The 27,423-nt window shown below is 42.5% G+C and overlaps 2 protein-coding genes across 3 annotated transcripts in view; both read left to right on the top strand.

Annotated features, from left to right (window-relative positions):
- The window catches only part of MYO3B (myosin IIIB), a 188,348-nt gene extending 183,417 nt beyond the window's left edge, over positions 1-4,931 (top strand). For both annotated transcript variants that reach the window (XM_058027793.1, XM_058027794.1), the window contains 3 exons: positions 2,502-2,608; positions 2,983-3,029; positions 4,299-4,931. In XM_058027793.1, coding sequence (XP_057883776.1) covers positions 2,502-2,608; positions 2,983-3,029; positions 4,299-4,431 — 287 coding nt within the window. In that variant the 3' untranslated portion in view covers positions 4,432-4,931. The remainder of the gene's footprint in view (positions 1-2,501; positions 2,609-2,982; positions 3,030-4,298) is intronic.
- Positions 4,932-24,122: 19,191 nt separating this feature from the next.
- On the top strand, positions 24,123-27,087 carry SP5 (Sp5 transcription factor). Its single transcript, XM_058028500.1, is given in 5 exon segments — positions 24,123-24,156; positions 24,465-24,730; positions 24,961-25,276; positions 25,279-25,484; positions 26,035-27,087. Coding segments are annotated over 5 exon segments (1,875 nt in total).
- The last annotated feature ends 336 nt before the right edge of the window (positions 27,088-27,423 follow it).

Raw genomic sequence — 27,423 nt, 5'->3', positions numbered from 1 at the left:
TGACTTTTTTCTTATTGGTGGCTTTAAGTTTGTCATCAAAGCAAAATATTTTAGAACAGCATTTAAAATGCCTATTCAGCTGCTGAGTGTTGAGCACATGTTAATACCATTTTCTCCAGCTATGGTAGTTTATGATAAATGTTACCAGATTTTGTACTGTTCATGTAGTGTGCAACTAAGACAAATGGGCCCACTGAAAGGGTATTTCCTTTGGAGAACACAAGCTGCAGACCACCCGTAGGATACACAGAAATAATTAAGTGTCAGGATAAAAAGGTAGAGCAAAATATTAGTGACTCAGAATCCTAATGAATGAAAGACATTAAAAAACCAGCCTATATATATGTGTGCTTTGAAAAAGGAAACATGCAAAGGCCTCAAGAGCACTTAGGGGAAAGGGAAAAGAAAACTACTCCATCACATTATTTTAATGTTTAAAAATTTCTAAATATTTTTGTGCTGTGTTTTTACTTCTGACAAGCTGCAGAGAGGTGTGTGAAATTATGCAGAACAGTGAGTACCTGAGTTCATACCAGCCTCTTTCTAGAATAAAAAAATTCATAGAGAGGTATTCAAAAACTATATTGCTGTAAGAAAAAAACTCAACTAGCTTTGTGACTGAAAATATTGCATGCAAAAATTGCAGACCCTGCTGTCCTGAAGGAGGAAGCTCTAAGATCAGTTTGAGTAACTTTCAAAGCAGAGAGAGGCTAGAATGTAGTTATGACAGGTCTTCTGCAACATTTTCAGACTTCAGAGAGAAAAAAATTGCATTTATATCCTATCTGAATCATAGTGAAAAAAACTTTCAAAAAACCAGATATTATTTGGGCACCCAGTTTCCTCAGTTTCTGCCTTGTCTGTTTGTATACAATACAGGCAAATAGCAAATGTTCTGGCTCAGCCATCACAATCTCTTTAGCAAAAAAATAAAGGTTCACTTAACTTTGAAAGTATAAAGTACTGAAGCATTAGGTATTAAATTAGCAAGCAGCATGAGTGTATTATTTTGAAGTTTTTTTTGTATTAGTGGATAAATACACTCTTTCTCTATAAAATTGAGTTTGAATTTTAGACCCAGCTCTGGTGGTCATTTAAGCCACCATCCCTCCCAGGTGCTGTGATGGAATGGAACAAATGCTCCTCCTCCCACGCAGACATTGCAGTTGCACACTGAGAGGAAATGAATATTTTTTAAATTATATTGTTGAGCAGAAGAAAGTGAAAGAGAGAAAATGTCTAAGAACAGTCAGTCCTTTGGCTGAAAAGGCCAAAGTTCAAACATCTCCTCTGCCTCGTTCAGATTGCAGGTACAGACTATAAGCCTGAGTACATAATAAACCTCTGTAATGTTACCTACTCCTTAAGGCCAGATTTTGTCAATAGATTTGTGAGATTAGAGCCCTGCATCTGCAAAAGCCATATTAACCTCAGTTTTGAAGTATTTAAAGGAATTCATGCTACTTGATCTTTGTGCTGATCTTTTGTATAGGAGCAGGTTCCTTTTGTGGTATGGAATGCAAATATATAAGATGTATATTTTTCCTTCAGTGCTACCAAACTGTTTTTATTCATACTGTCACTAAAATAACTTTTAACAGGGAGATATGAGAAAATTCAAATGCATGGGGATAATAATCTGAAAAGTAAATCACCTTTCTTTACTCCGCAATATCTTGTAGTAACTTACTAACTTAATGAAAATAGTTACCCTGTAATCCAAAGTATGTACCATGGAAAATACCTGGTAAAACAGAATATAGCACACCATAATGTCTTTTCTCTAGAATTCTAAAAAAAAAAAAAAAACCCGTTAACAAAAAAAAACCACACCCCCAAACAAAACAAAACAACCACCAAAAAAACCCAAAACTTAGCAAGCTATTAGTTCTCTTCAGAAACCCTTCTGAAATACTTCATCTTTAAATTCTGCTTTCCAGATGACTTTAAGCAACTGTTACTTTACAGCACATCACAAATTATATGAAGAAAGTATCATTCCAAACTGATTCATTTAATCTGATTAAACAGAGAGCCATGTCAAGAAGGTAGCCTTTTTATATAAAGGAAATGATGATAATAGACCAGGTCTCATCAATCAAGAGACTTTATTACTGTCTACTGTAGAAAAACTATTTTGTTGCTGCTGAATGATACGTTCCTAGCTAGTCACAATATACCTCATTTCCTGCTTAGATAACAGAAGATATTAAGAAAAAGTGTGAAAGGAATAAGGAGCTGTGTGATATAGATATACGGAAGAATAAAAAGCGGTAAAAAGTGAAAATTAAGTTCTGCATCAAAACTTGCACTTGAGCTAAGTTTCAAAAGAGAAAACAAAGATTCCCAAGTTTCTGTTTGCTTACTTTGAATAGAACAGACTTGCTAATAAATCCAGGACCAAATAGGACAGAAGAAAAGACTGTTTACAGACTAAAATGTGCTAAGACGTTCACAGCACCTGGCACAGCTTAAAACTAAATTGTGTTATCTTACTCTAGGTTCAGAAAACTGTCTTGAACAGAAGCTGAGAACACCTCGTCGACGATGTCAGCAGCCCAAAATGCTGAATAGCCCTGAGGATAACATGTACTATAACCAGTTAAATGTGAGTTCAAAGTGGCAATAAAGCTGTTTTACTGGCTTTGTTTCCAGTTAATAATTCTGTTATTAATACCTGTTTCAGCCCCTCCAGCCCCACCCCCACGTTCTTCTGCTCTCGTCTTGAACATGTGCTTATGCTCTTTATCTGTTGCTTTCATGTCAGGATGTCTGCCTTCACGGTGAATAATTGATGTGGTTTATCAAAGACGAGCAAGATGCATGCTTCATCAGGCTCACTTGAGCCCTTTGATCAAAAAAATTATGCTGTGACTTCTGATATTATCAGCATCTGCTTGCATTCAACACAAAATCACTTTGAATTAAAAATTAACGACTTGCTGCTTTGCTTTGACTGTATGTTCTTGGCCCTCTCCACAGGGAACTCTAGAATATCAAGGGAGCAAGAGGAAGCCAAGAAAACTTGGGTAAATATCTATCTTCTTAGTTCTAAGCAACTGTAAACAGAAGAAGTCCTTTGTGATATTACAGAATATGCAAAACTTTCTAGAGAGGTTTCTAAAAATAAACAATTAACATATTTCTGTGCATTGACATTGGACATTTTCTGCAGAGGCAAATGTAAAACTTGCATGTACTGCTGTCTGCAGACACTAGATCTGATTCTTACAAAATATGCTCCCCAGCTCTCTCTGTGTGCTGTTATTACCAAAAAAATAGCATTGTTCATATTTTGAAGTGTGTTTCCCACAAGTGGAAGGTGCCAGCTGAAGGGTGTTGGAACTGAAGGGCTGTGACCTAGAGCAGTGCCAGAAGCCCTGCCAGCCCCACAGCAGCACACTCACACTGGCCTCTTGTCTTCCTGGGGAGCACATGTGAGGGACTGACAGAGGCCACTGCACAAAAGGGAGTTGCTGCTTCTCTGTTAACTCAGTCAGTTCTCATTGCTACATGAGCAGTTACCTCCTGGTATAGATAGAATAAACTAGGCTGGCTCCTCTACAATTGCCAAAATATTCACTTGCCTGATCACGTGGATCAGAGAGAACTGATGGATGCTTACAGACACATTTAGTCCAAAAATTTACCAGAACTGTGTTTCTGTGTTTTTTTCCTTTGGTTTTTATTAATCTTCTGACTGTAACTGTATGAACAAGATGTCTTTGAGTCAAGCTCAAAGTCCTAATTTTTGCAAGATTTTGCAAGATTTAGTTTATTTTCTCTCCCTCCCCTAGTTTAAAAAAGTTTGTATTCTGGGAATAAGAACACTAACATCAGACTGCAGTGCTCATCATACATCACAGAAAAATGAAAGCCCCTTGCTGTCAGTAGGGCTTTTCCCAAAATTTGATGCTGTAGTCCTTGGCTCATATTCATAGCAAACCATCATCTGAAATATGATACCAAAATCATATCCTACTTGTGGAACATACACAGACAAAAATCCACATTGCTTAAATTAAATGCCCATTTGGTGCAAGTAGATGTTCTATCATTCTATACTCCCAAACTGTAAGATGATATTGTATTTCCCTGATCCTCAGAACCATTCAGAATATAAAATATAATAGCAGTTGGAATATGTATAAAAGCTGTGTCTTTCTCATCAAATCATCCCATCTTTTTTTTTCCATTTTTATAGTAGGGCTTTTCCTTTTTGCATCCACAGAGTAGTTTTTATTTCTGAAGATATTGACAGTGTTTAACTTAAGGAGTGTTGTTTGTTTATTTTCAAGCCAAATCAAAGTGCTGGATGGAGAGGATGAGTATTATGAATCATTGTCAGCTGTTGAATCTACCCCTGAAGATGACAGTTTTCCCAGCTCTCCATCTCCTCCTACAAGAGATGTGTCTTTTGCACAAAGCTGAACCTCACTCATTCTATTGACTAATACTGGTAAGAGTATTTTCCTGCTGATAAGCTCTTCCAGTTAACTTTGTTTATGTGTGTTCATGTAATATATTAAAAATATCATGTTAGCTAGCTACTTTAGTTCACTGTTTAGACCTGGGTTTGCAGGAGTACACTGTCACATTTAGCTGTATTTCTATAAGCAATTGCAGTAAAGGAGAGCAACAGTACCTGTATGTGTTGATGTCAATAATGGACATACTTATTTAGCAGCAAGGTTAATTTATCCAATTCTAACCCCTTCTTTCCTGCCTTCCCCTCCCCTGGCTACTGTTCCCACCCTGTGCCATCCCTTCTGTTGTGCTGGCACAGCTGCTGGTAGAGCTGTGTGAAAAGTAAGATGAAGGAACTGAACTAGATTAAAAGAACACTGTACTAAAAATTTTAATTTGGGGTCATAGTGAAAATGTTTTGTATTTCATTTGACTGATATTAAACATTGTCCTTTATAACTTTCTCTGCGTGTATGGCTCTTAACACTAGAAAAATGTACAGAGTAAAGTAATTTAAAATATAGTTGTGTCTCAGTTTACCTTGCAAATAGTTTTCTTCTAAAGCATTTGTTTACCATAAGTCTAACTCTAGGAATTATTTCAAATATAAGAAGTAAAACAGTTTTAAAGCTAATGTTTCACACACTGCTTCATGTAGTCCTTGTGACTGAAACCATCATTATGACCTGCTATTCTTGTTATCCCTGCAAATATTTAATTTATTCCTTAAGCTATATGTCTGGGCTCCAATCACTCCTACATTTCCACAGCCCTCTTGTATGTAGCAAAGGGGAAAAAGTCACCTGCAAATTTTTCTACTTGCTTTTCACTTTCTTTGAAAATCCTTAATGATAACAGTACGTGACTTTCTACAGAATACTGAGATTCTTTGACAGTTACTGTTTCCATGGCAGAAGCCAACTATTTCACCTTACTCTTTTATTTCTGGTGCAGAAACACCATTTTGACCTGTGACCATTCTTTGCTTCTTTTCCAGACATGCTCTTGTCAAAAACTTTTGGAAATAAAATGTTCACATTTACTGCCTTACACATTTGCTCAAAATTATTAATTTTTTTTCTTTTTAAACAAACAATACTGATTAAATCTGACTGTGTATTTTACAGACCTGGTTATGATCCTTGTTTTTATCTCTGCTGCAGTGAGTTTACCCTGATCTGTGCTAATAGATCTTCCTATTGGAGATGCACCTCACACCTGTTCCTTAAGCTGCATCATTTCTTACTATCAATGTTTACTGACATCATCTTATTGACTACAGGACAAGGAAAGGTAGCATGAGAAATGAGAGCCAAGTGCAGTCACAATATCCCTAAGCTAGAATAGGGAAGAGAAGCTAATGAAATAGATAGTTCCACAAAAGCTTTGTTTCTCCTAACAAACACAGAAATTAAATTAGGCAGGGTAGATGAGGGTGAGCAAAGGAGGCAGGGTAGATGAGGATGAGCAAAGGAGTCCAGGAAGAATAATTCTTCAGTCATTCTTCACCCAAAATATGAGAGAGGGCTGAAGGTGGAAGTTCTAGTCCTGACAGACACTGAAGTCGTTCCGTTCACTCCTCATTCTCCTCTGATGTACATCTAGGTAGGTGTACTTTAAAGGCTTTCATTTAAGAGCTTTTGAAATTTAGGAACTCCTTAAACAGAGAATTGGTGAATAGCTGCAGATGAATTAATGGCATTGAAAAGTGCAATGTAAAATAGAAATGGCAAGTAATATGAATGCATGTGTACATGATCAGTTTCTTTACATTTTGTCAAAATGTAATGAGAATGAGGATGTTATGATAACTCATCAAAATTTATGTCACTTTCCCTATGCAATGTGTGCATTCTCAGTTAATTTGTAACATCTGGATAGAAAATAAGACTATTTTTAAACAGTCACATTACTTGCTTTACTCTTCCATTGGCATAGATCACAGAGAGTTCTGGCAATATTGATGCCTTCTTGTTCCATCCTTCTTTTTTGAAAACTATTAGGGAAAATAGAGCTTTATTATGACTGCAGTTCACATCCTTATGCATAGTTAATTGTTTATCAGTTATTTTAATTGAATGACCGTGATGTTTCCCGATACTATGTCGCCTGCCTAAAACCAGCAGTTTACCTTACACTGAGTAATACATTATTTTGAGTAGTTAAGTTGGGAAAGAAGTAAGGTAAAGTGAAAAATAATATATAGTTCAGTGGAGCACTTAATCCAAAGCTGAAGTTCTATTGAAATCAATGAAATTTTGGCATGTGATTAAGTGCTTTGCTGAATGGGTGCTCGAGTTAACAAGAGCAGCATCAGAACATTAAAGTACAGGCAAAATGCAAAAACTCTCCAAGTACATCCCTTAGGTTTCTTCCTTTCTTCTCTTCCAATTGTTAAGCTTGTATAACTCTCAGCCATCAGAAATGGACTTCAGAGAGTTTTTCAGCAGTCTTTAATTGCATAGAAAGGGTAGAATACAATATTTTCCTTGTTGGCTACAGTGCCACTATCTACATCTGCTGTACTTTTTCATATTAGTTAATGTCACTAATACTTTAATACTGAATTTACTACCTAAAAGCTGCTGTTGAATAGAATGTGTTCATTCTTGTTGCTTCTTAGCTAAACACTGTGCATGAAGTCAGTCTGTGTATTTTATTCATTCCTAAGAAAGGATTTACCCCCTATCCTTATTTTTTGTGCATCATCCTCAGCAGATGACCCTGTGAGGTGGTCTTCTCTCATCCTGATTTTAGGACACTTGTATACCTTTTGATTGTTAAAAGCCTTGCTGTAGAGCCAGGCAGTCACACTAAGACTGACCAAAAGAGTTGAATTTCTGTTATCATATTGATAGAAGTGTGTGTTTGGGTTGATTGATTTGTGTGTGAAACAGGAGGTATCTCAGTGTGATGATCCTGGTCAGTGGAAGCGTATCAACAAGAATTACTTGGATTTTCTTGTTTGGCTTTCACAACATTGAAGCATTGTTCTGATTTATTTCCTTTCATGTATATTATCCTGAAATATTAATGTATTTTGCTTAATAGTTCATAACATATCCTGTTCTTAATATTTTATAAAAGTAAAGAGTTTAAATCCTGTTAGGAAGAAGAAAATTTCTTAGACAGTGTGTAATATATTAAACAGTTTTCGGCAGATGAGAGAGAAAAGGATGAAGCTCAACAAGGGATTTTAGTAGATTTCTTCTGTAGACCTTAATGGCACTAGAAACTGGTTCTTGCTAAGGACAATTTCTGCCTTTCAGTTATGGCAGCTGAAAAACTTGTCTCTGTGCCAAAAAAAAAAATCGGGCAGGGAGCTTTTGGAGATTAGCCCCTTTCATTTGGTAATTTTAAATGTGCTTCTGACTTAAACATTTACATCACTTTAGTAACATAAAGGGACCTTAGAATGGGAGTAAATTGCAACCATCTTAAATTTGCCCTTAACGTGACCTCCCTCACCCATACACTGTAAGAGTTGTGGAAAGGTCCTTTGTGCACTGAAGGTCTTTTAAGTGGCCCCTATCAGACTATCCAAGGACTTGTTACTTAGAGGCTTATAAAATGTGGCTATAAATTATGTGAAACTGGGTGCTACTATCTGATTTACACCATATAAAAATTGATATTAAAATGGGATTTAAGTCCCAATTTTAAAATTTCATCTTTAAAAAATTATAATTGAATGTTTATACCCTTCTGTTCCAAGATTTGCAATTATAAAGGAATATTGCTTTTTTGTTGTAAAATAGTTAGCAATGAGATAAATAACTCAAGTCTACCATACTCTTACTTCTCATTCCTTTTTTCATTGCCTCAAAACAGAAAGAGAATTTGGAGAAACAGCCAAACTCTGGCATTTGTAAATGTCTTCGGGTTAACCAGATAAATATAGTGCATATAATTGAAAATCAAGCCATATGGCACAAAAGGATACTCTATTAGAAGTGGGTAAATGGTTTTAGTACCAATATATGCATGAGACGTGGCACATACTAAACTTACCCATCCTGCTTTTAACTCTGACAACAAAATGTGAGAAGTAATGTCAGTTTTGTTGTTAACACTAAAAATACGTTTTGATAACACACCTTGTCTTTAACAGTACTCACCCTAGGAGGAGTTGTAGCAGAATGCATTCTTAACAAAAACTGTTTCTGCTTGACAACAAAGCAGTTCTCCCAAACTGACAAAACTAGCACAGGATGCTGTGAAAACCAAAGGCCAGGGAACAGAGCTGGGTCAGAGCTAAAGATTACAGAACTCAGTGAGAGGCTTTGCGTCTCATTTGTGATGGGCACTGGAACAGATAAAGGAGAACGTTGACAATTCATAATAATAGAGCCTGTGTCTTTAAATACATAGACTGGGCCTAACTCATCTTAATAGATTTGTCAAGAGTTATTGGATATTATTTTATTATGTCTATAAATCCAAGGTCAGCCAGAACAGTAAATACATACATTTTGTAATCATGGAACTGTTTATTGTAGTACTTATGCTGTGATGCTAAAGGACATAGAAGCAGGTAAGTGAAAAGCATATCTTGGACTAATGTTTCCAGAAACCAGATTACATATTATTGATCAGGCCAGTAATAGGTAATTTCCTTGCTTTTGTTTGGCAGGCTTATTTTTTACTTAAATTGCAGAGACATATTTTTCAGTAACCTAACTAGGATTTTATAATATAGTTGGCAAATGGAGATGGCAAGTAGATAGATCAACGTGTGTGCTTTTTTCTGCAAAAGATCCAAGCCTCAATTTCTAAGCCAGTACCAGTGAAAATCTCATCTCAATCTCTAAGTGAAGCAATATCACCACAATAAAGACTGGATGTCATCCATTGGGCTGGAGTTCAGTGCTGGGAGGCAGGCCGGCCTGTCACGAGTGTATCCAAAAATTGTTGTGCTACTGATCGTGACAAGTCTCTGACAAACACCTGTCTAAAACTGGAATAGTAGAACTGGGGATCCCATACTGTCTAATGCACTGGTGGAGATGGTTGAGGCCAGGACAGGGGTAGCAAAATCTTGAGGTTCTGGTGGATAGTGACCCCCAGAAAGCTGGGTTCTGGAGTACAGCATCACAATACAGCTGAGAAATGGGGATATGGAAAGGCTACATTGGGATCCCTAGCAAAGGAAAGGATTGGGCAGGAGGTACTTACACAAAATTGTGTGACATGGTTTATTTAGTGATTTTTGGTTTTGCTGCTGCTCCCTGTTATAAGCAACAAATCAACACAGTTGCACAACTGGAGAGATTATGTAAAGACTTCTGTGACAAAATGGCTGTTACTGAGATCACAAAGTCTTTGAAACAGAAACTTTTAGTTTTGTAATTTCTACTACCCCAGGAATGAACATTCAGTCCTTGTTCTGTAGGATTGGTTTGATGGAAGTTTACATCCAAATCCAAAGGTAAGTGGTGTACTTAAAGCAGGCACAGACTTGATTTATTTGATTAAATTGACCTGTTAGAAATTAAGTTTTGAAAGAAACACAAAATGTGAGGCTTCATAAAACTGTAAGTTTTGGTAACTTGTTTTGCAATCTCTGGCATCTTCAACTCAGTACAGATTTACAGCTGAGTTCCAATTGGAAATTGGTATTGATTGATTAGGTTGCTCATTTAACATTCCAACATGCTACAACAATAACGCAACAGACCGTGATAAAATAGGATGTGATCTAACAGGACATGACCGATGGGACGAGAGCAAAACGCTGGGTTTGCTGGTAGTGCTGTGCAGTAGCTCAGATTGGCATCTTGTGTGCTTTGATTGTTCATTTCATTTTACTGTCATCCTACTGAGCTGAACATTTTAAAAGACAACGGTGTTTTTCCATCTGTAAGTCATGGAAAGACAGATGGATGTGGAGAATCTCCACCTACAGCTCCTTGACTGAGTGCCACTGCCCACTTAGTGGTAGAGAAATCCCTTCTGGAAAACCAGAATGTCCTTAAATATATTATATTGTGACATGCTGTTTTAATGTGGGAACTTACAGATATTGTTAATTCTTTTTAATTAGTACAAGTAAAACAAACTGGTTCTTATCAACATAGCTGCTATATTATAAACACTGCTTCTGTTACACTGAAGTTAATCCTCAGTCCTTTTACAAGAAACTCATCCTTATTAAAGTAACATTAAGAGCTTCTTTTTATTGATCTGTTCCTTTCACTTAATGATAGGAACTTACTGATGTTTTAGTAATAACCTTGCAAGCTTTATCTCATTTTACTTCAATGTGTGTTACAGATAGATGCTGTGGAAACTAACTTAGCATAAACATTTTGCAGATGTCTTTAAAGGTTAAGGAAAAAAAGGTTTAGTTGCACTGCATGTTAACAAAGATGGCTGAAAAACTGCAAGATAAAAGAGAGCCTCGAGTATGAACATCAAAGAATTGTTAATGACAAGAAATACCATTAGGGTTAGCATCCCTTTTGTTTCAGCCCCCTCACACCTGCAGTGTGTTGCAGATTCTGTCTTTGTTGGCACATCTGAATTACTTCCATTAGCATTTATAGAAAAGTGGCTGCAAAACAACAGAAATGTACTCCTGATTTTCTCTGTTGCTCCAAAAAAGTAACATATTAGGTTCTCTGTGGGTTTCCTTCAAGGTACAGTATCTTATTGTAAAGGAGACTGTAGAGCCAAGATTCCGTTGATTGCAAATGAGCTAGGTTGAAAGGAGAGGGGAGCTTTTGATACTGCTAGAGAACTAATATAAGCAACTACAAGAAGCACACATAAGAAGCTCAGACATTAGCAATAGCAAAATCAGAGCGTGAAATTCAGATTAGCCCTCCACAGGCTGTGAGAGGGAGGGGGTATTGGAAGACTTGGCATGGCTAAAGGTGTAACCTGTTTCATTTGGCCCCTGAAAATTTTTAACAGATGGTGGGACCAGCTGTCTTTTTCAGCCATTTAATAAACTCTTCGGTGGTAACAGTTTGGAAAGTGGGGGGTTTTGAGTTTTAGGCCAGAGGAAAAAATAAAGAAATCTGTCCCAATTGTCTTTGCCAAATAGAGAAGTCTGGAAACATTATGGAAAGTTAAAGTGAAAAATCTAATTGATGATACTGTCCTGATTATACATTTCAACAGAAGAGAAAAAAAGAACTGCTTGTGCCCAAGTGGATCAGTGCATTAAAAAAATGCCTATTATGTTGTAATCTTTATCTGTCATTTTAATTTCAGCTCTTGCAAAGAGGCACATAATGAGAAATTTTAAATGAACTGTAGAATGAGAAACTGCCTTACTTTTTGAGACATGATACTATGTTAAAGAAACAGGCAGGGTGACTTCCCGTATTGAAAATGAAAAATACCTTTTGGATAAGATTAGGTTTACACTGTCTGCCTAGGTGAGTACAGTAGTCACTGAACTTGCATAACACAGTGTTATAAAATGACAATAAACTGCTGTTTGAGGAACATACTATGTTGAGCCTCTAATAAAAGCCTTAGTGATATGTGGGATTTGATTTGAGAGTTTACAAAAAAAAATTCAGTGCAACTGTATTTCTTCAATGATATTATTTTGTTTTAAATTAACATTTCCAACACAACATTTAAATGGCAACTCTCAGTTTTATGAGATGTTTTATTTAAAAAGCATGTCTAGTGTCTTTGAACAGAACAGTTCTTTTTGCACATTTACATGCTACCCAGCTGAGCAGCCAACCCTTCCATTTGACAAGGGCTTTGTTCTGCCTACAGGCCTATTATAAGCCCTAGATTGTTTGCCCTTAATAAATTGCAACAATAAGACAGAAACCTCTTTCAGGTTAAGAGAAATAAAACATGTTGCCTACATAGCAAAGCATATGAGGTTTAATAATGACAACAGAAACATATCTACTAAATCTCATTTGCTTTGCTCCCGGATCACTACAGTTAAGATAGTACAAAAAACGTTAGCATCTTTCCATGCATCAAACAAAAGATTAAAGAAAACAAGAGTGGGACAAAACAGCTCCAGCTACAAAATGTGGGTTTTTTCACAATAAAAAAAATTATACTGAATGCTATGTAAAGAAACTAGTGGGAACTAAACAGAAAGAAATATGAACCTGATTAAACGTAGAGCAAAAAAATGTATTTAACCGAAACAAGGCATGATTTTGTATTATCAAGAGGAAGAAAAGAGTGCAAATTGTTTAAATTTAAGAATTTATAGTACTCTCCAGTGTATTGGTGCATCTACTTGGATGTACCTTTCAGGCCCTCCCCTGAAACACAAAGCCCAACCAATTTTACTTTTATAACAGCTAATGAGCATTCTTCTGTGGCTCAAGTGTTGGTGGAGAACTTGTGATCTTAAACAAAATTGTTAAGCCCTGCTTCTGAGGCCCCACTGGTAACATTCAGCTGTCAGCTGTGTTGTGTTTGCTGAGATTGTTAGGGGTGGCTACCTTTGTTGAAACTAGATCTGCATGAGTTTTACACTTAAGCTGGAAATTCCCAGTGGTTTTTAGAGTGTATCTGCAAATTATGGAGAAAATAGGAGGCAGAAAAGACAACATTCTGGACTCCCTGTGCAACAGTACAATTGAAGAAGTGAGCATAAGTGTTATTAAACCACTAGGTATAAGCAGTAAGAAAGTGTTTTCTCTATTAGAAACTCATTAGTAACTCAATATAGTGCTTTCAGAAAGAAATTCTAGTCACTGTTCTGTTTATAGCTTACTTTTTAAAATTCTTTTTTTAATTTGTACATGGAAGTTCTGAGAATATAAGTATTTCCTTCCTTTGATTATAAGAGAAGTGCATACAGGTAGTACTTGAAAATGTTGCTGACAGGCTAGAAGTGATACAAACTTTCAGAGGAAATACAGTGTTTATGACAGGTATTGATTCAACTGCATTAAAGGCTACTTTTCTTTCTTTAAAGGTATTTTTGAACTATGGACAGTACTCTGAGGACTATAAGATATTTTCTTGGGAAATTTCAGTATTTCCTAATGAAATTTCTCTTGCCATTTCTGCTCAATTACAGCATGCAGGAAACATTAGCATGGTTTTTCTCTCTGTCTTCCTTTGTGTTAAAAGAATTAGAGGGGGATTCTTCACTGTCTCTGCCACAGTGCAGTGATAAGGTGCCAGCTTCACTGCTTCTTCCAGCTGCTGCATGGAACCAAATGGAGAGCACATGATTTGTTATTTCTGAGGGGGCAGAGCTTGCTTGCTTCACCCTGTGGCTTCCCACAGTGTTAATCTCTGTTGTATCCAATTTCTAGGTGACACTTGGGAGAGGACTTTCAAAGGATGGGCATGAAGAGAGAGGTATTAATGGTCTTTCATAAGGGAATTAATGGCCTTGGGGATAAAGCGGTAGAAAACTTCTATGAGAGAGACTTAGAACAAAAGAGAGGAAGCTACATGAGACAAGAAGAAAAAATACATGAACCGTTAGGTTTCATCGTAGAGGCAAATTTTGAATATTTTTCAGTAAATTTTTTTAGTAAATTTTAAATATTTTTCTCATCATATACTATAATAAGGCAGTAAATCATCTTGCAGAGTGTCTTAAAATGTATGTAATACCTGTAGTAAAAACCACTTTAAGATGCTTTAGAAGCTTCTTGAGAAGCCAAGTGGTATAGTTTAGAACAAAATTACAAATGGACTAGTAATTCAAATTGCAAAAGTAAAGGCAAATAAAATGTTCCCAATATAAAATTCCTCCCTTTTCTACAATGGGAAATTGTTGTAATACTGCAATCGGTATCTTGAGATCTGGTTCCTCTTTCAAAGATCAGGGAAAAAATCTTCAATTTTTGATGGTTCAAAGTAAAACATTTTTTCTCCTCTAGACTTGCAGTACTTCATCGTATCAAGTTTTTAAAGGATTATTTTATAATCATTATCTTACATCTTGCTGTAAGCTTTGGAAAAAGTATTTTCTATCGTAAGTTTACAGAAAATGTCAGCACAATAAAAATCTGGAATTATTAATTTTCAAAAATAGTAATTGTTCAGTATGCTAGAAATTTATTGGTTTTAACTTCAGAAACATAGACTACCAAGCAGATGATAAAAATCATAAGTGATGTAGAGTATATATTATCAGCAAATATTTCTCCAGGTGTCTCTCTATAAATATGCTACTAGATGGTGTGATGGAAATATCTTTTCTTTGATTTCTCCATCATTTTTTTAAGCATGTTGAAGCAAAAATAGTGGTAATCTTTCATCTGAGGAGATTGTTTTCTTTCTTTTCTTCATCGTGAGAATGATGTAGTCTAAAAATAACTTACTTTTCTCCTTTTACTGAGGTTCATTACATTGCAAAAAATTATTGGCTTTTTTAGACAAACTGCACAGAGATGGATATTGCTAGCATATATTTTTCACCTTCAAATTAAACAGAGCAAGAGATCAGAAAAATACTCAACAATCAAAATACATCACTTCAATTTTTGCAGATCAGTCTTGTAAAAACCCTTGCTTCTCTCAAATATCTAAATATAGACACTATTAGTTTCTCCATTTATAAAGATCTCAGATGTTTACAGCCCATTACAATTAAACATATAATCTGTCTGCTCAGCCAGACTAAACCTGGGTACTTTCATTAAGATCACACTGGTTTTGGTTTTGACAAAATAATTAATCAGTAGCTGGAAATTTGTGTTTACCAGCAGCGCACATACACTCTTGACAGACAGGAATACAAACTTCTTCTCAATATCCTATGATCTTCATTTAGCTCTTTGTATATCAGCATATATTGGTAAAGGACAACAACAAAACCTGGATTGAATTTAGGACATCAAGGAAGGGTGCCGAACAAGGGATAGACATAAATAATTGTCCACATCCTCTAAATTCTTCTGAATGGTCAAGAGCAAAAAATAGCCCAAACTTCTATTTCCCTTTTGTACTCTCCAGACTTCTATTATGTGAACATGCTGCGTCCCTCATAACTAATGCCTCTAAGACTGTTACAGGGAACCCGCCAAACATGAGTTGATGGTAAGGGCAAAAAGCAGTGTCCCAAAACTTAGCTGATCCAGCAATATAGTTGTGAGTTTGTGCCTCATGTGTTTGCAAAGGGGATCACTATGTTTGACCATATACAGTAGTACAAGGATTCACTGGAAGAAGTTGGTGGAACACTTACTGAGGGGGAGAGAAAACTGGCATAGAAAAAGGGTCTACTTGAGGTGGAGAAAAATTAGCTCTTCTAATTGCTCCCACGTGTGGGATCAAGGAAATACAGATGATAGCGTTACTTGATTCCCCAAGCTGCTTCAGGAGCAAAGCATGCAGATCTGTCTGCAGGGGAGGTCATCACCACTGAGAGAGGTTGTTTTCATGATTGGCAAGGGGAACTAGTGCCTTGGATATAACCCTGTAGTGAGGAGTTTGCTAAAGCAGAGAAAGGATGGGCTGTTAAAGTAAGCAAATACCTAGTTATTTCTGCTCAGTATGTTCAGTGTTAGAGTTATAGAAGCATGTCTGGTTGTTAAGTACAGCCCACCTAATGTGTATTTTGTCTTTGTAAAGCAAAGGTGCTGGGCTCTGGTTTTTTCCTATCATATGCTCTTATCACTGTCCACCAGGAAGAGTAGAAATACAGGTGTAGTGGGTGTGTTGGCTCATGCAGCTTTATTTGCATAGGCTGCATGTTAGTCTCTTCATTGCCTCCACAGTCTCACTGTTGCCTCTCTGCATGTCCAAGTTTATGTGGGTTTTACTCTGTCTGAAAGATTAACAACTGCTCATAATTCAAAAGTTGCTAAGAGAGTGTACAAGTGTCAGAAGAGACTGATGTGAAGGCAGGGGGATGGGAGTGCTATAGAAAAGAGTTTGGATTTTGCAAGGGATATAAGTTGCAACATGGTGTTATTTGGTCCCAAGTTGTGTGCCTCTGCTCATCAGTCCAACTCCCTGCTCTTCAGTAGAGTTAATGTTTGACATAGAACAAGGGATGTGATCCCCTGTGTTGCCTTTGATAAAAAAGCTATAATAACATAGTACATCTTTACAGAGGAGTTGTGAAGATAGATGCTTTAAAGATGATGTGCTCAAAGTGACTAAAGCTCCTCCCAGTACGTTCACTGAAGTTTGACCACCTTCTTACACAGGACTGTCACAAGATTTTGCTTGTTGATCCTATTTCTATGTTTCCACCCAGCTCGGCAGCTGCCCTCCTGTTACTCAGAAAAATATCCTGAATATTCCTCTCACATCTGGCTGGTATATCCTTACATACCCTGTACTGGTAAGCTTGGCAAGTTGACAGCTTACAAAAAGAAGAAAGGGAAACTGTGTAGTTGCTTTTCTGGCTGGTGGCAGGAGAGAGCAGGGAAGGGGAGACAAAGTTTCCACCCCTTATCTAGGCTGAATGTATGTATGAGTTGAATGTCAGAGGTGGCTGTATATGGCTGCATAGAGCGAACTGTTGAAGAACACCCCACAGAGATGAAAACAGCTTCAATCAATTGCTCAGGCTGAGCTGCTCCATTCATCTTGGTATTCTCATAATCAGTGTCACCAGTATTAACATGTGTAATTCCATGCTCATTCTTAGCTTCTCTAGTCAGTCTCAGCACTGATGTGCTATCTGCTTGGAGATTACCTTTTCTCTCCACCTAGATGGTTAGGCTTTTGCTTCTCACCCCTGCCAAAATGCTGGGCTACATTCAGACATCTGACCAGTGTTAGTTCAGAGTCTGTGCAGCTCTGTTTTTCCTACATTCCTCCTCTGCTGTCTTCCAGTTGTTGATGCTTTACTTTGGAGCGCTGCAAATAGTGTCTAAATTATAGTGCAGAAGCATATACCAAAAGAAAGAACAAAGCAGACTAGATTGTGCTATTTCTAAGTATTTATAAGAAAATACTGATCAGCTGGAGCTTGTCGGACTGGTAGAGCAACAGTAGGTAGAGGAAATTATTAGTTTTATAGGCAGTGTGATCAGGATCCTGTGAAGGCTCTAACATAGAGAGCAGCAGTTGAATTGATGACCAGTGAGGCATATGGTATCTAAATTAACAGCATAGGATCTCCCAGGAGGAGGAGGTCACCAGGGTATCAGAAGGCTCAAGCAGAAAGTTCATTTTGACTCTTCCCATATTAAATTCCTGAGATGAATGCTATACTAATTTGGAAAACTAGATAAAACTGGAGATGTAACACCTTCTCTTGAGTCTTTGCAATAGAGTTTAGTGGCTAAAGTTATGCACATTCCTAGAACTACCTCTAGCCTCACTGTGTACATTTCTAAAACTTTATTTAGAGGGATTTTGATTACTGTGTTCTCTTGTAAACAGTCTTACTTCTAGAATGCAAATTACCTTACCCTTAATGAGAACAGGCAGCAGAAATTCATAAATCAACTGATAACTGTATCTCATTAAAGAGAATCACTGGCATTACAGAGCAGCTTCTTTTTGAATCACTCCGTGTGCCAAGTACACTTAGCATGTGTGGCAATGGAAGTAGAAAAAAATTAGTAAATCATGAGCCCAATTCAGTTTTTCTGGGCATCTACTCCAGTGCCTTCTGTAAGAATCTTGACAGAGTATTATTTTTCAGCCCCATTGTGCATTGATAGAATGGCAGTATTTTATAAAGTTAGTCTGATTACAGATTAAATTGCATGACTTGGCACTTGGATTTTTCTCCAAGTTTCTTTTTAAGACAAAAAATTTGGAAAATAGTTCTTTGTGGTTTAGTGTGACCTCCTAAGAAGCAGTCAGTGGTTTTCAGTTGCAGATTTCTGTATCATTTAGGCATTGGAGTGCTAGCACTGCAGCATCATAGTCTCATTCCTATTTCCAGGCATAAGAATGAGGTAATTTAGATTAATAAATTTCCACTTTGTTGCAGTATCTGTGTTTTGCCATGTACTCTTCCTTCTTTCATGTGTAATATGTGTTTATGTCAGCTCAATGCCAGTAGATTATGTGATTCTTCATGTAGTAGGAAAATAGGAGTATAAGATTTACTGAGGGAGAAAAGCCCAAAAATGTAACAATTTGAAGATCTTATCTTTTTTCTCCCTCTGTCTCAGAGGTTTCAGAAGTGTGAGAAAAATTATACTGTTCATTAGACTGGTTCATGAGTCATGGCCGTGCTGATACACTCATCTTTGAGGAGAATATCCTTTCTCCTCATCTTGTCTGGGTTCTCAAACAGCTGGTCAAGCTGTTTGGCCCTGAGCAATAGGAGCTGATTGAAGACTGAAGTGAAAGGTGATTTATTCCCAGATTAGGGTTGTTTGCTTTCTCACTGGCATGGCCAGCCAGCCAGCAGAAGGTGCACGCCTCAGCCAATACTCCTGAGTTTCAGCTGAGCTGGGGTAAGATATTCAAGTGTTTGGTGAGGAGCAGCCTCATAATCCATGTGCAGAACTGAGGCAAGGAGCTCCTCTTTTCAAACCTGGAGCAGTTGTGTGGATGGCAAGGGTCATTCCCCTTGTAAAGAAGGGGAAGGAAGCTGACTCGAGCATGTAAGAGTATGGTTAGAATGACTTCACCTTTTTATAGTTCTATGAAGATGGAAAGCATAGTAAAAATATTGTGTATTTGAAATACGTTTGAAATAATTTTATTGATGGTATTTTAATTTTCAGAATTGGAAGGAGGGAAATTTATATTTGGGTAGTTAATGTAATTTATGCATTTAACTATTTATGTATTATTCTGCTCCACTTAAGGCATCAGTTTGTGAAATGACACAGAAACATACTGTACACTCTTTCCTGAAAAGACTTTTCTGCCAGTCTATGAGAGCACTGTTCAGCTAGGGAGAGATAAATCATTTCAGAATTGTAATTTAATTTTCCCCAATATTTCATGGGATCCTGAACCTCTGGTGGCAGTCAATAAGACTGGCATTTAAAAAAAAAAACACCTCAGTTTAGAAATCTAATTTTTCTAGGTGCTGTTCAAAAACTCTCCCCCTGTTGGGGGCACTCACCTATGTCATAGTTTATAGGCTGCCTTTCACTAATGTATGCATAACTGGAAAAACCTACCTTGAAAGCATTATACAGAGAGGGTTTTCAGATTCTCTCCCATAGGGTGAAGACAATATCTCTTTCCTGAGACACCTTTAATGCCAGTCATGTACCGTACCTGTGTCCGTGTTTTGATCCTCAAAATGCTACTATTAGGCTTTTTCTTCATATCTCTGGGCTTTTCCCCCCAACTAAAGTGAAGTTGTTGAAGAGTTTATGTAGAGCACTTGCCTTTTATAATAAAGATTGTGGACATTTTTATATGTTCTTGTTCAGTAGTCCTTGAAGAGTGGATTATTTCAAAAGTGCTTCTTGAAATATTGAAATATACTGCCATTAGAAAATACTTACTATTTTCTCTACCAAAAAGTTCTAAAATTACAGCATGAGTTTGTTAAATAACAGGTGTATTTTTACAGTGTTGGATTGATCCACTCAGCCAAATCAACAGCAATGTGGCAGCCATGTGATCATCCAGTATTTATGTGTAGGTTAAACAATGATCTTTCTGGATAAACTTTGTGCTGTTTCCAGTTCTAACACAGTATAGACACAGACAGCTGTTTAATTTGTCAATAAGTATACTAAGTAACTAAAACTAATTATCATGAGACAAATTTTTAGATAATATACTCTCTGTAGTCAAGAGGAAGTAAATAACAATTTAATTACTTTTTCATTCTATACTAACTGCAATGTAAAAAAAAAAAAAATTAGCTGTATGTATCTGTAGTCATAAAATTAAAAGTTCCCATCCAGTCTTCCCCAAATGCATTCCATCAAAAATACAGAGGCTTTTTTTACCTAGTTTTTCCCCAAAGAAGAGAACAAGCAGGATGCACACAGCAGATCCTTTTCAGCTGCTCACCAGAGTCTTGGCTTGCTTTCTGTTTTGTAGGAGTCCATTTCTAGCTGTTAGAGCTGTGACGAAAATGCAGCCATGTATGCCAGAGGCAGAGAGCATTTCCAGAAAATTTGAAATTATCATCTTGAACTAAAAGTGTCCCAGGCATTCCAAGTAGAGCCAAGAATAACACTTTCAATATTGTTATGATTAAGAGTCTGATTCTTTTTTTTAAATATGGAAGTCAGGGAAGGAAGTATATCCAGAAATGTTCACCATTGTTCCCCAAGACAGGAGGAAAAATCACAAAGGGCCAGCCAAGGATGGAGCAGAAGATGAATACATTAAGATATTTAAAACTTTGACAACAGTTTTGTGAGGCATTAAACTTTGTGAGGCATGAAACTTGTTCTACTTCCCATAAAGGGCAACTCAGCTTTCAGAAGTTTGGGAAATCCTCTATTAATCTTTGTCAAATCTACACGTACACTGGGAAACGTTGAGGCAAGCCTTTAAATCCTAAATATGCTCTAACATGTGCCAATCTTGTCTAGAATTTTGTGGTTTTCCCTAAAGGACAGGAAAAAAAGCAGGCAATACCATAGCACTTTTTAATGTTTTTTATTTTCATCTACTGTTGTTCAAATTACACTGTGTGAACTGGTTATTCCTCATCTTATGCCAATCATGTTGTCTACTGTAAAAATGTGAATATGCTGAAGTAAATAAAAATAGTATTAATGGCATATAACTCAGAACTATTGACAGTGTATCCACATGTGCCTGAAGCTATATACCTAGGGTAGTTTACCTTCTGGTGAAACTTCTTGCTGTTGTGGATGGCTGGTTTCTGTTAGTACATCTTTAAACCAGAAAAAAAATGAGGGATGGTGTGAAGACACTGCCTTCTGGAGCAAGCTTATTAAAGCTTTTTCAGGTTTAAATTTTGCCATTCTGATGGACAACTTGACTAGGAGGTTTGGCTCAATGTTAATGCAGCTGTTCACTTTAAAATGATCCTGTCTCTGATTCTTTGTCACAATTGCTAAAGAGCAGTGTTTAGTGGAAAGCAATGCAGGAACCCCAGGCTGTGGACAGGCAGGTGGCCAGAGCCCATCAAAGTTTGATTATGGGGGGCGGGTCAAGGCAGATGACTGCAAATGACTTTGGAGAAGTGAATGTCATGAGAGGACCTGGCTGTGGCAGTGTGAGCCATCACTGGGACAGGTTGTGGGGTAGGCTCCGGGATGAGGTACTTGGGGCCCTGAAGTCAGAGGTACAGCAGAAACCATGGAGGGCACCACTGGCATGCAAGCAGCTGTTATTCCAGGTAGGCTGCCTGCATTCAAACCAGGGTCCACAGAGCCCTGCGTGGTGGTACAGCCACTCTGGGATACCTGGATCTGAAAAATCCTGATTTTTAAGACACCTATCTAGGAAACGGTGATGGTGACTCGTGATTTATACGTGCTGTGTTAAACCGACCGCAGCCGTGCAGCCCAGTGCCGCCTGAGCCCCTCTGACCCCGGGGCCGGTAGGGGTCTCGCCACCCACCATAGCAGGCAGGGACCCTTGGAGGCAGCGGGGCTCTGGGAGCCCCCTGCGCCTCAGCCCCGTGGCTGGAGCAGTTCAGGCTCCGGCTCTGCCTCCAGGCCGCCGTGCTGCCCACGGCGCTGCCCTGCCTCCCCGGCGGGCCCAAGAGCTGCTCCGGCCCCTGCAGCCCCGCCGCTGGGGACCGGCCCCTTGGGCTGCGGGCCAAAGCCCCACGCAGGGCTGTGCTGTTCAGCGCCGCTCTCCGAGCTGCCCTGGCCCGGCTGCGGCCCCGGGAGCAGCCCCCAGCCCCCCGGCCCCGCGCCTCCTCCCGCGCTGCAACTCGGCTCTGGTGTCCCTTTGCTTTACACTAGCACGTAGCGGCAGCCCATTTCTCATGGAAATCGTGCTTTGTGTAACTGAATTGACACTTGGCCTTGATACCTGTATCTCCTGATAACTGAAACAAATTTCTAAAATAAATATTGTACTTTGATCTTCCAGCCCTGCATTTTTAATGACAGCTCTGAACATCACTTCATTAAGAATACATTTCAGGAGACTGAAATGCTCCGAGTTTGAACACTAATTATTTGTACAGAAAATTATGACTGCACCGCTTCATTTTTCAGCCCATTGGTTTCTTCCAGAAATGAGAATTTATTCTCGATTTTTAGGTAATGTACTTTCTTGGATGCAGATTTATGGCATTTGTAGTGTGGCAGCTGTATAGAAACTTATCCAGTTTTCCACTAACTTTTTTGCAACTTGACAAATCATTTTGGTTCGTCGAGGTATCTGGGGAAATACCGTACTTTAGAGAATGGAGGGAACCTCGGGGTGTTCAGTGTCTCCTGATCTACCTATCTCCTCTCATTTCCTTTAGAAACATTTTTCTGAGTATTCATCTAGCAATTACTAGGTAAAACGAATTAACAAAAATTGAGGTAGGGGTTAAATCGGGCATCTCGCATATCTCTGGGTTTGACATAAGTTTGGGGATACGGAGGTTTAGGGACAACGCAAGCGCGAGCGCCGCCGTTCCGCTCGTCTAGCGAGTTATTGCTCCTCCGGGCAGCCGAGGTGCGGGTCGGGCTCCCCACGGGGGGGCTCCCCTTCGGCTCCGGCTGCCCCAGCTACAGCTTAGACTCGAGGGGACAGCAAGTGCGCTCCTGCCCCGATGCGGCTCTAGGGGCGCGGCTGGAGCGTGGCAGTGAGCGGGGGCACCCGAGGCTGCGGGCGGGGTGCGCGGGGCAGTGCCTGTGTGCGTGTCCTGCCCGCCGCGCTGTCGGCCGGGGCTCGCTGTGCTTCCCCGTTAGCCGCCATGTCCCGTGTTGACGCGGCGCAGCCCCCGGCGGATCGCTCAGCGGCGGTGCTGGGAGGTGTTCGTGTGTGGTGGATGGAGGTGCCGGAGCCCCTGAGCCCCGCACCCCTGCAGGCGGATGGGGAGCCCTATCGTCCGCAGCCTCACGCCCCGGCGGGAGCTGCTGCCGGGCCGCAGGGTCCTGCAGCAGCGGCGAACCTTGCCTCGATGCATCAGTGCGTGGTAAAAGCGCTGGATGCGGGACCCTTGTCTTCCTGTTGCCAACCTGGTGAAGCGGTTACCTGGCACATGGGAAGAGCTTGATATGGCTGCTGCGTAGTGTTACATGGGGTCGAGGTTTTATTTCTCCCCGGGACTCAATATGGAGCCGTGGGAGAGGACTTGGCACTTTAATCCCTTCAAAGAAACCGATCTAATTCAAGCCCTACAACTCTTGAAAGTCTTTGAGCGGACAGTGATTGTTTCCACAGGAAAGGCAGATAAAGATCTCTGTGTGCTGGCGTTTAAAGAGACTTCAGTGGCGGTGCGAATACAATTGAACCCAGCGACTGCGGGGAGGATCGAGTTACCTGTGCAAACAGCTCCGGAGGACCAGAGCCAGCCGGCATCTGCCCGAAAGGGTACCCCCACCTCCTCAAGACGGAGATGAACGTCCTGGTTTGGTACCTGGCCAAACAGGCCGGCGTTTGCGATGGCCTCGGAGCAGATGGGGAAGCGGGGAGGAGAGGAGCGCGTTTCCAGGGCCCCCGGCGGAGCGCGGAGCTGAGTGGGCCCGCGGAGAGGCGCGGGGCCCCGCCTGCCCCTTGCTGGGCGGCACATGCGAGGGGGCCCGCCAGCTCTGCAGCCCACTGAGCTCAGCAGCCGACGGTGGCGGCAAGCTGTGACCCAGATGTGCCTGGTGCTGGTTAGAGGGTCAATAGCCTCACACATGGTCGAACGCAAGGCAGGTTAGATCCTTCAGACACACATGCGTATAGAGATGTATAGACAGAGGCCGAAAGGTGCGGGATGAAGTAACAAAGCTCTTGGGGCCGACTTTGTCTTTGGGGCAGGAGGTGAGAGAGCAGGGGAGGCACAGACCCGATAGCAGCGTTCGTGCTCCCAAGGAGCCGCCCCGATCTCCACTCCCCGACGGCGCAAGACAGGCCGGCTCGGCAGGCCCGCCAAGAGAGACTCCGGTCTTCATTTAAAGAAATCATGTATCTTACACCCGGCTCCCGCTAGGGAAGAGGAAACTTTTCCCTTCTGTTTCCCGGCTGCCCGGTTTGTCGGTGTGTCTGTCTGAGAGAACGCTTGCTGCTGGTGGCAGCCCGCTGCTCCTCCCCGGGCCCGGCTGGGCGCCTGGCCTGGCCCCGCGCCAGGCGGGGGCTCCCGGTAACAAGGGGGCAATGCCGGCTGAGAGAAGTGAAACAAATTCAGCTACCAGAGGAGAAAATGCGCGGTTATTTGCCGAGTCAAATCGAGGGCATACCCCTCAGCCTCGGGGGAAGGGCGGGCGGAGGGAGGGAGCGGGGAGGAACCACCGACAATTACTCCAGGGAAGTTTTACGGCTGGGATCGACCAGCCCCGACCAGGTGAACTCCATGTGCTATGTTACCTTCAGTCTTTAAACACTATCAGAGGAATCCGGAGGCAGATTCCTCGAGCGATAACAAAGAGGCGTTGTCACTTTAGGACTCTGCCACAAATTTAATTGCAAAAAAAAAAAAAAAAAAAAAAAAAAAAAAAAAAAAAAGAGGGGGGATCCAGTGTCTTGCACATCCAACGCGAGGGTCTCTAGGCGGTAAGGGGTCCTTTGATCAAGAAAATCCAATTATTTGTGTATATACATTTCCCACATAGTGATTACTTCATTAATTGTCCCGCCTTTATCTCCTCCCTTCCCATCCCCCCTAATAATCAGTTCTTTTATCCAGACCAACAAACACACCATAGGAGCTTTGTGGATTCAAAGGATTTGCTTTCGCTTCTGAAAGAGCCGCTATTCTTTGATGATTGGGTAGCGGCAAACTTCAAAGCCATAAATCTTCCCTCTGACTGGTTGGCGGCCCGGCAAAGTCCTTATCAAATTCTTGGAGGTGATCCTGGCGCAGTCAGACAGTCCGCGGAGATCGCGCAGCGCGGGGGGGTGGGACGCGCACGGAGGCGAAGAGATCAGAAGGAAGGGGAGAGAGAGGGGGAGAGAGAAGGAAACTGGGCAGCTTCTCGTCTTCCCCTTGGCGTCCTCATGCCTCGGCAGTGCCCCGGCGCCTTCCCTTCGCCCCGGGCGCAGTAGCCATGGCCGCGGTGGCAGTCCTCCGGAACGATTCCCTCCAGGCTTTCCTCCAGGTCAGTACCCGCACCCGGTGTTCCTCGAACTGCGCCGAGTCCCACGGTTGTGACCCACATTGCGCGGGGGCAGCTGGCGTCAGCCGCCTCCCTCCCGGGGCTTTTCCCGGCGGGCGGCCCGGAGAGGTAGGTGGGGACCCTGCGGTGGTAGGAGGCCGGGCTCGGGCTTCTCGGGCTTGGAACTTCCCTCTCCCGCTAGCAGCCCGTCAGTAACTCCAGGCAGTGCTCCGTGGCAAGGGGTGTGGGGGGCGCGGGGGCTGCCTCCCTGCCCACAGCGGCTGCTTCCCCGGCCAAGGAGCGGCGGCGGGGCCGGCAGCGCCGGCCGCAGGCGGGACCGGTCTCTGGGCGGAGCGGGGGGGCCGGGCACGTCCTGCCCTCTGGGTGCGCATTGTTTTGGGAAAGTTTACCGGCCGTGCGGGGAGCGGCGGGCCGGCCCCAGCCGCGCACGGGCAGTGGTGCGGGAAGTTTCTCGCAGGCCGGTGTCTGCGGGCGGCAAGTAACGCGCTCTCTTCCCTCCTTCCCTTCTCCCCTCCCTCCCGTTCCTGCGCAGGACCGCACCCCCAGCGCCTCCCCAGACTTGGCCAAGCACTCGCCCCTGGCTCTTCTGGCCGCTACTTGTAGCCGAATCGGGCAACCGGGCGCAGCGCCCTCGGATTTCCTGCCGGTCTCCTACGACCCGACGCTGGGATCCCCCTCTAGGATCTTCCACCCGTGGAGCGGCGAGATGCCAGCGCACTCCCCGGGAGGGCTGCCGCCGCCGCATCCCAGCTTGGGGTTGACCCCTCAGAAGAACCACCTGCAACCCTCCTTCGGGGGTTCTCACGAACTGCCCCTCACCCCCCCGGCGGACCCCTCCTATCCCTACGAGTTCTCCCCCGTCAAGATGCTGCCCTCCTCCATGGCCGCCCTGCCGTCCAGCTGCCCGCCCGCCTACGTCCCCTACGCCGCCCAGGCCGCCCTGCCGCCCGGGTACTCCAACCTGCTGCCGCCCGCCCAGCCCTGCCGGCAGCTGTCGCCCAACCCGCCGCCCGAGGACATCCCCTGGTGGAGCATCCAGCAGGCCAGCGCCCCGGGCGGCTGCGGCCACCGCTTCCCCGCAGCGGCGGCGCTGCCGCGGAGCCTGGTGCTGGGGCACTCGGACTTCGCTCAGTACCAGACGCAGATCGCCGCCCTGCTGCAGACCAAGTCTCCCCTGGCGGCAACGGCCAGGAGGTGCCGCCGCTGCCGCTGCCCCAACTGCCAGTCGGCCGCGGGCAGCGCCCCTGAGGCGGAGCCGGGCAAGAAGAAGCAGCACATCTGCCACATCCCCGGCTGCGGCAAGGTGTACGGCAAGACCTCGCACCTGAAGGCGCACCTGCGCTGGCACACGGGCGAGCGGCCCTTCGTCTGCAACTGGCTCTTCTGCGGGAAGAGCTTCACCCGCTCCGACGAGCTGCAGCGGCACCTGCGGACTCACACGGGCGAGAAGCGCTTCGTCTGCCCCGAGTGCGGGAAGCGCTTCATGCGCAGCGACCACCTGGCCAAGCACGTCAAGACCCACCAGAACAAGAAGCTGAAGGCGGCGGCGGACGGCGTCAAGAGGGAGGACAGCCGCGACCTGTGACCGCCGGGATAGCCGGCGGCTGCTGCCTCCGCGGGCCGAGCCGAGCCGAGCCGAGCCGCGGCGGGACCCGGGCCGGGGGGCGGGGAGAGGGCGGCTGGCTCTCGGACTCTCGCCGGGCACGGCGAGCAGTACCCCGGCTGGGGGCGGCCCCCGCGGACCCTCAGGCCCGGGACTGGACGCTCATAGGGCCCCGGGGCCGTGGCCGCCCTGGAGCGCGGCTGAGGGGGGGAGCCGGGCACTGGGGCACGAGCGGGCCGGCCGCGGGGGTCGAGGCTTACAGACACCTCGGGGTGAGGTGACAGCGCCGGTGTGGCCGTGCTGGGGCTCGGCCTTCGT

The sequence above is a fragment of the Melospiza georgiana genome, chromosome 7 (assembly GCF_028018845.1).
Source record: "Melospiza georgiana isolate bMelGeo1 chromosome 7, bMelGeo1.pri, whole genome shotgun sequence".
Taxonomy (NCBI): domain Eukaryota; kingdom Metazoa; phylum Chordata; class Aves; order Passeriformes; family Passerellidae; genus Melospiza; species Melospiza georgiana.
Note: the sequence above shows the minus strand (reverse complement) of the source record. Positions and strands in the feature narration are given on the sequence as shown.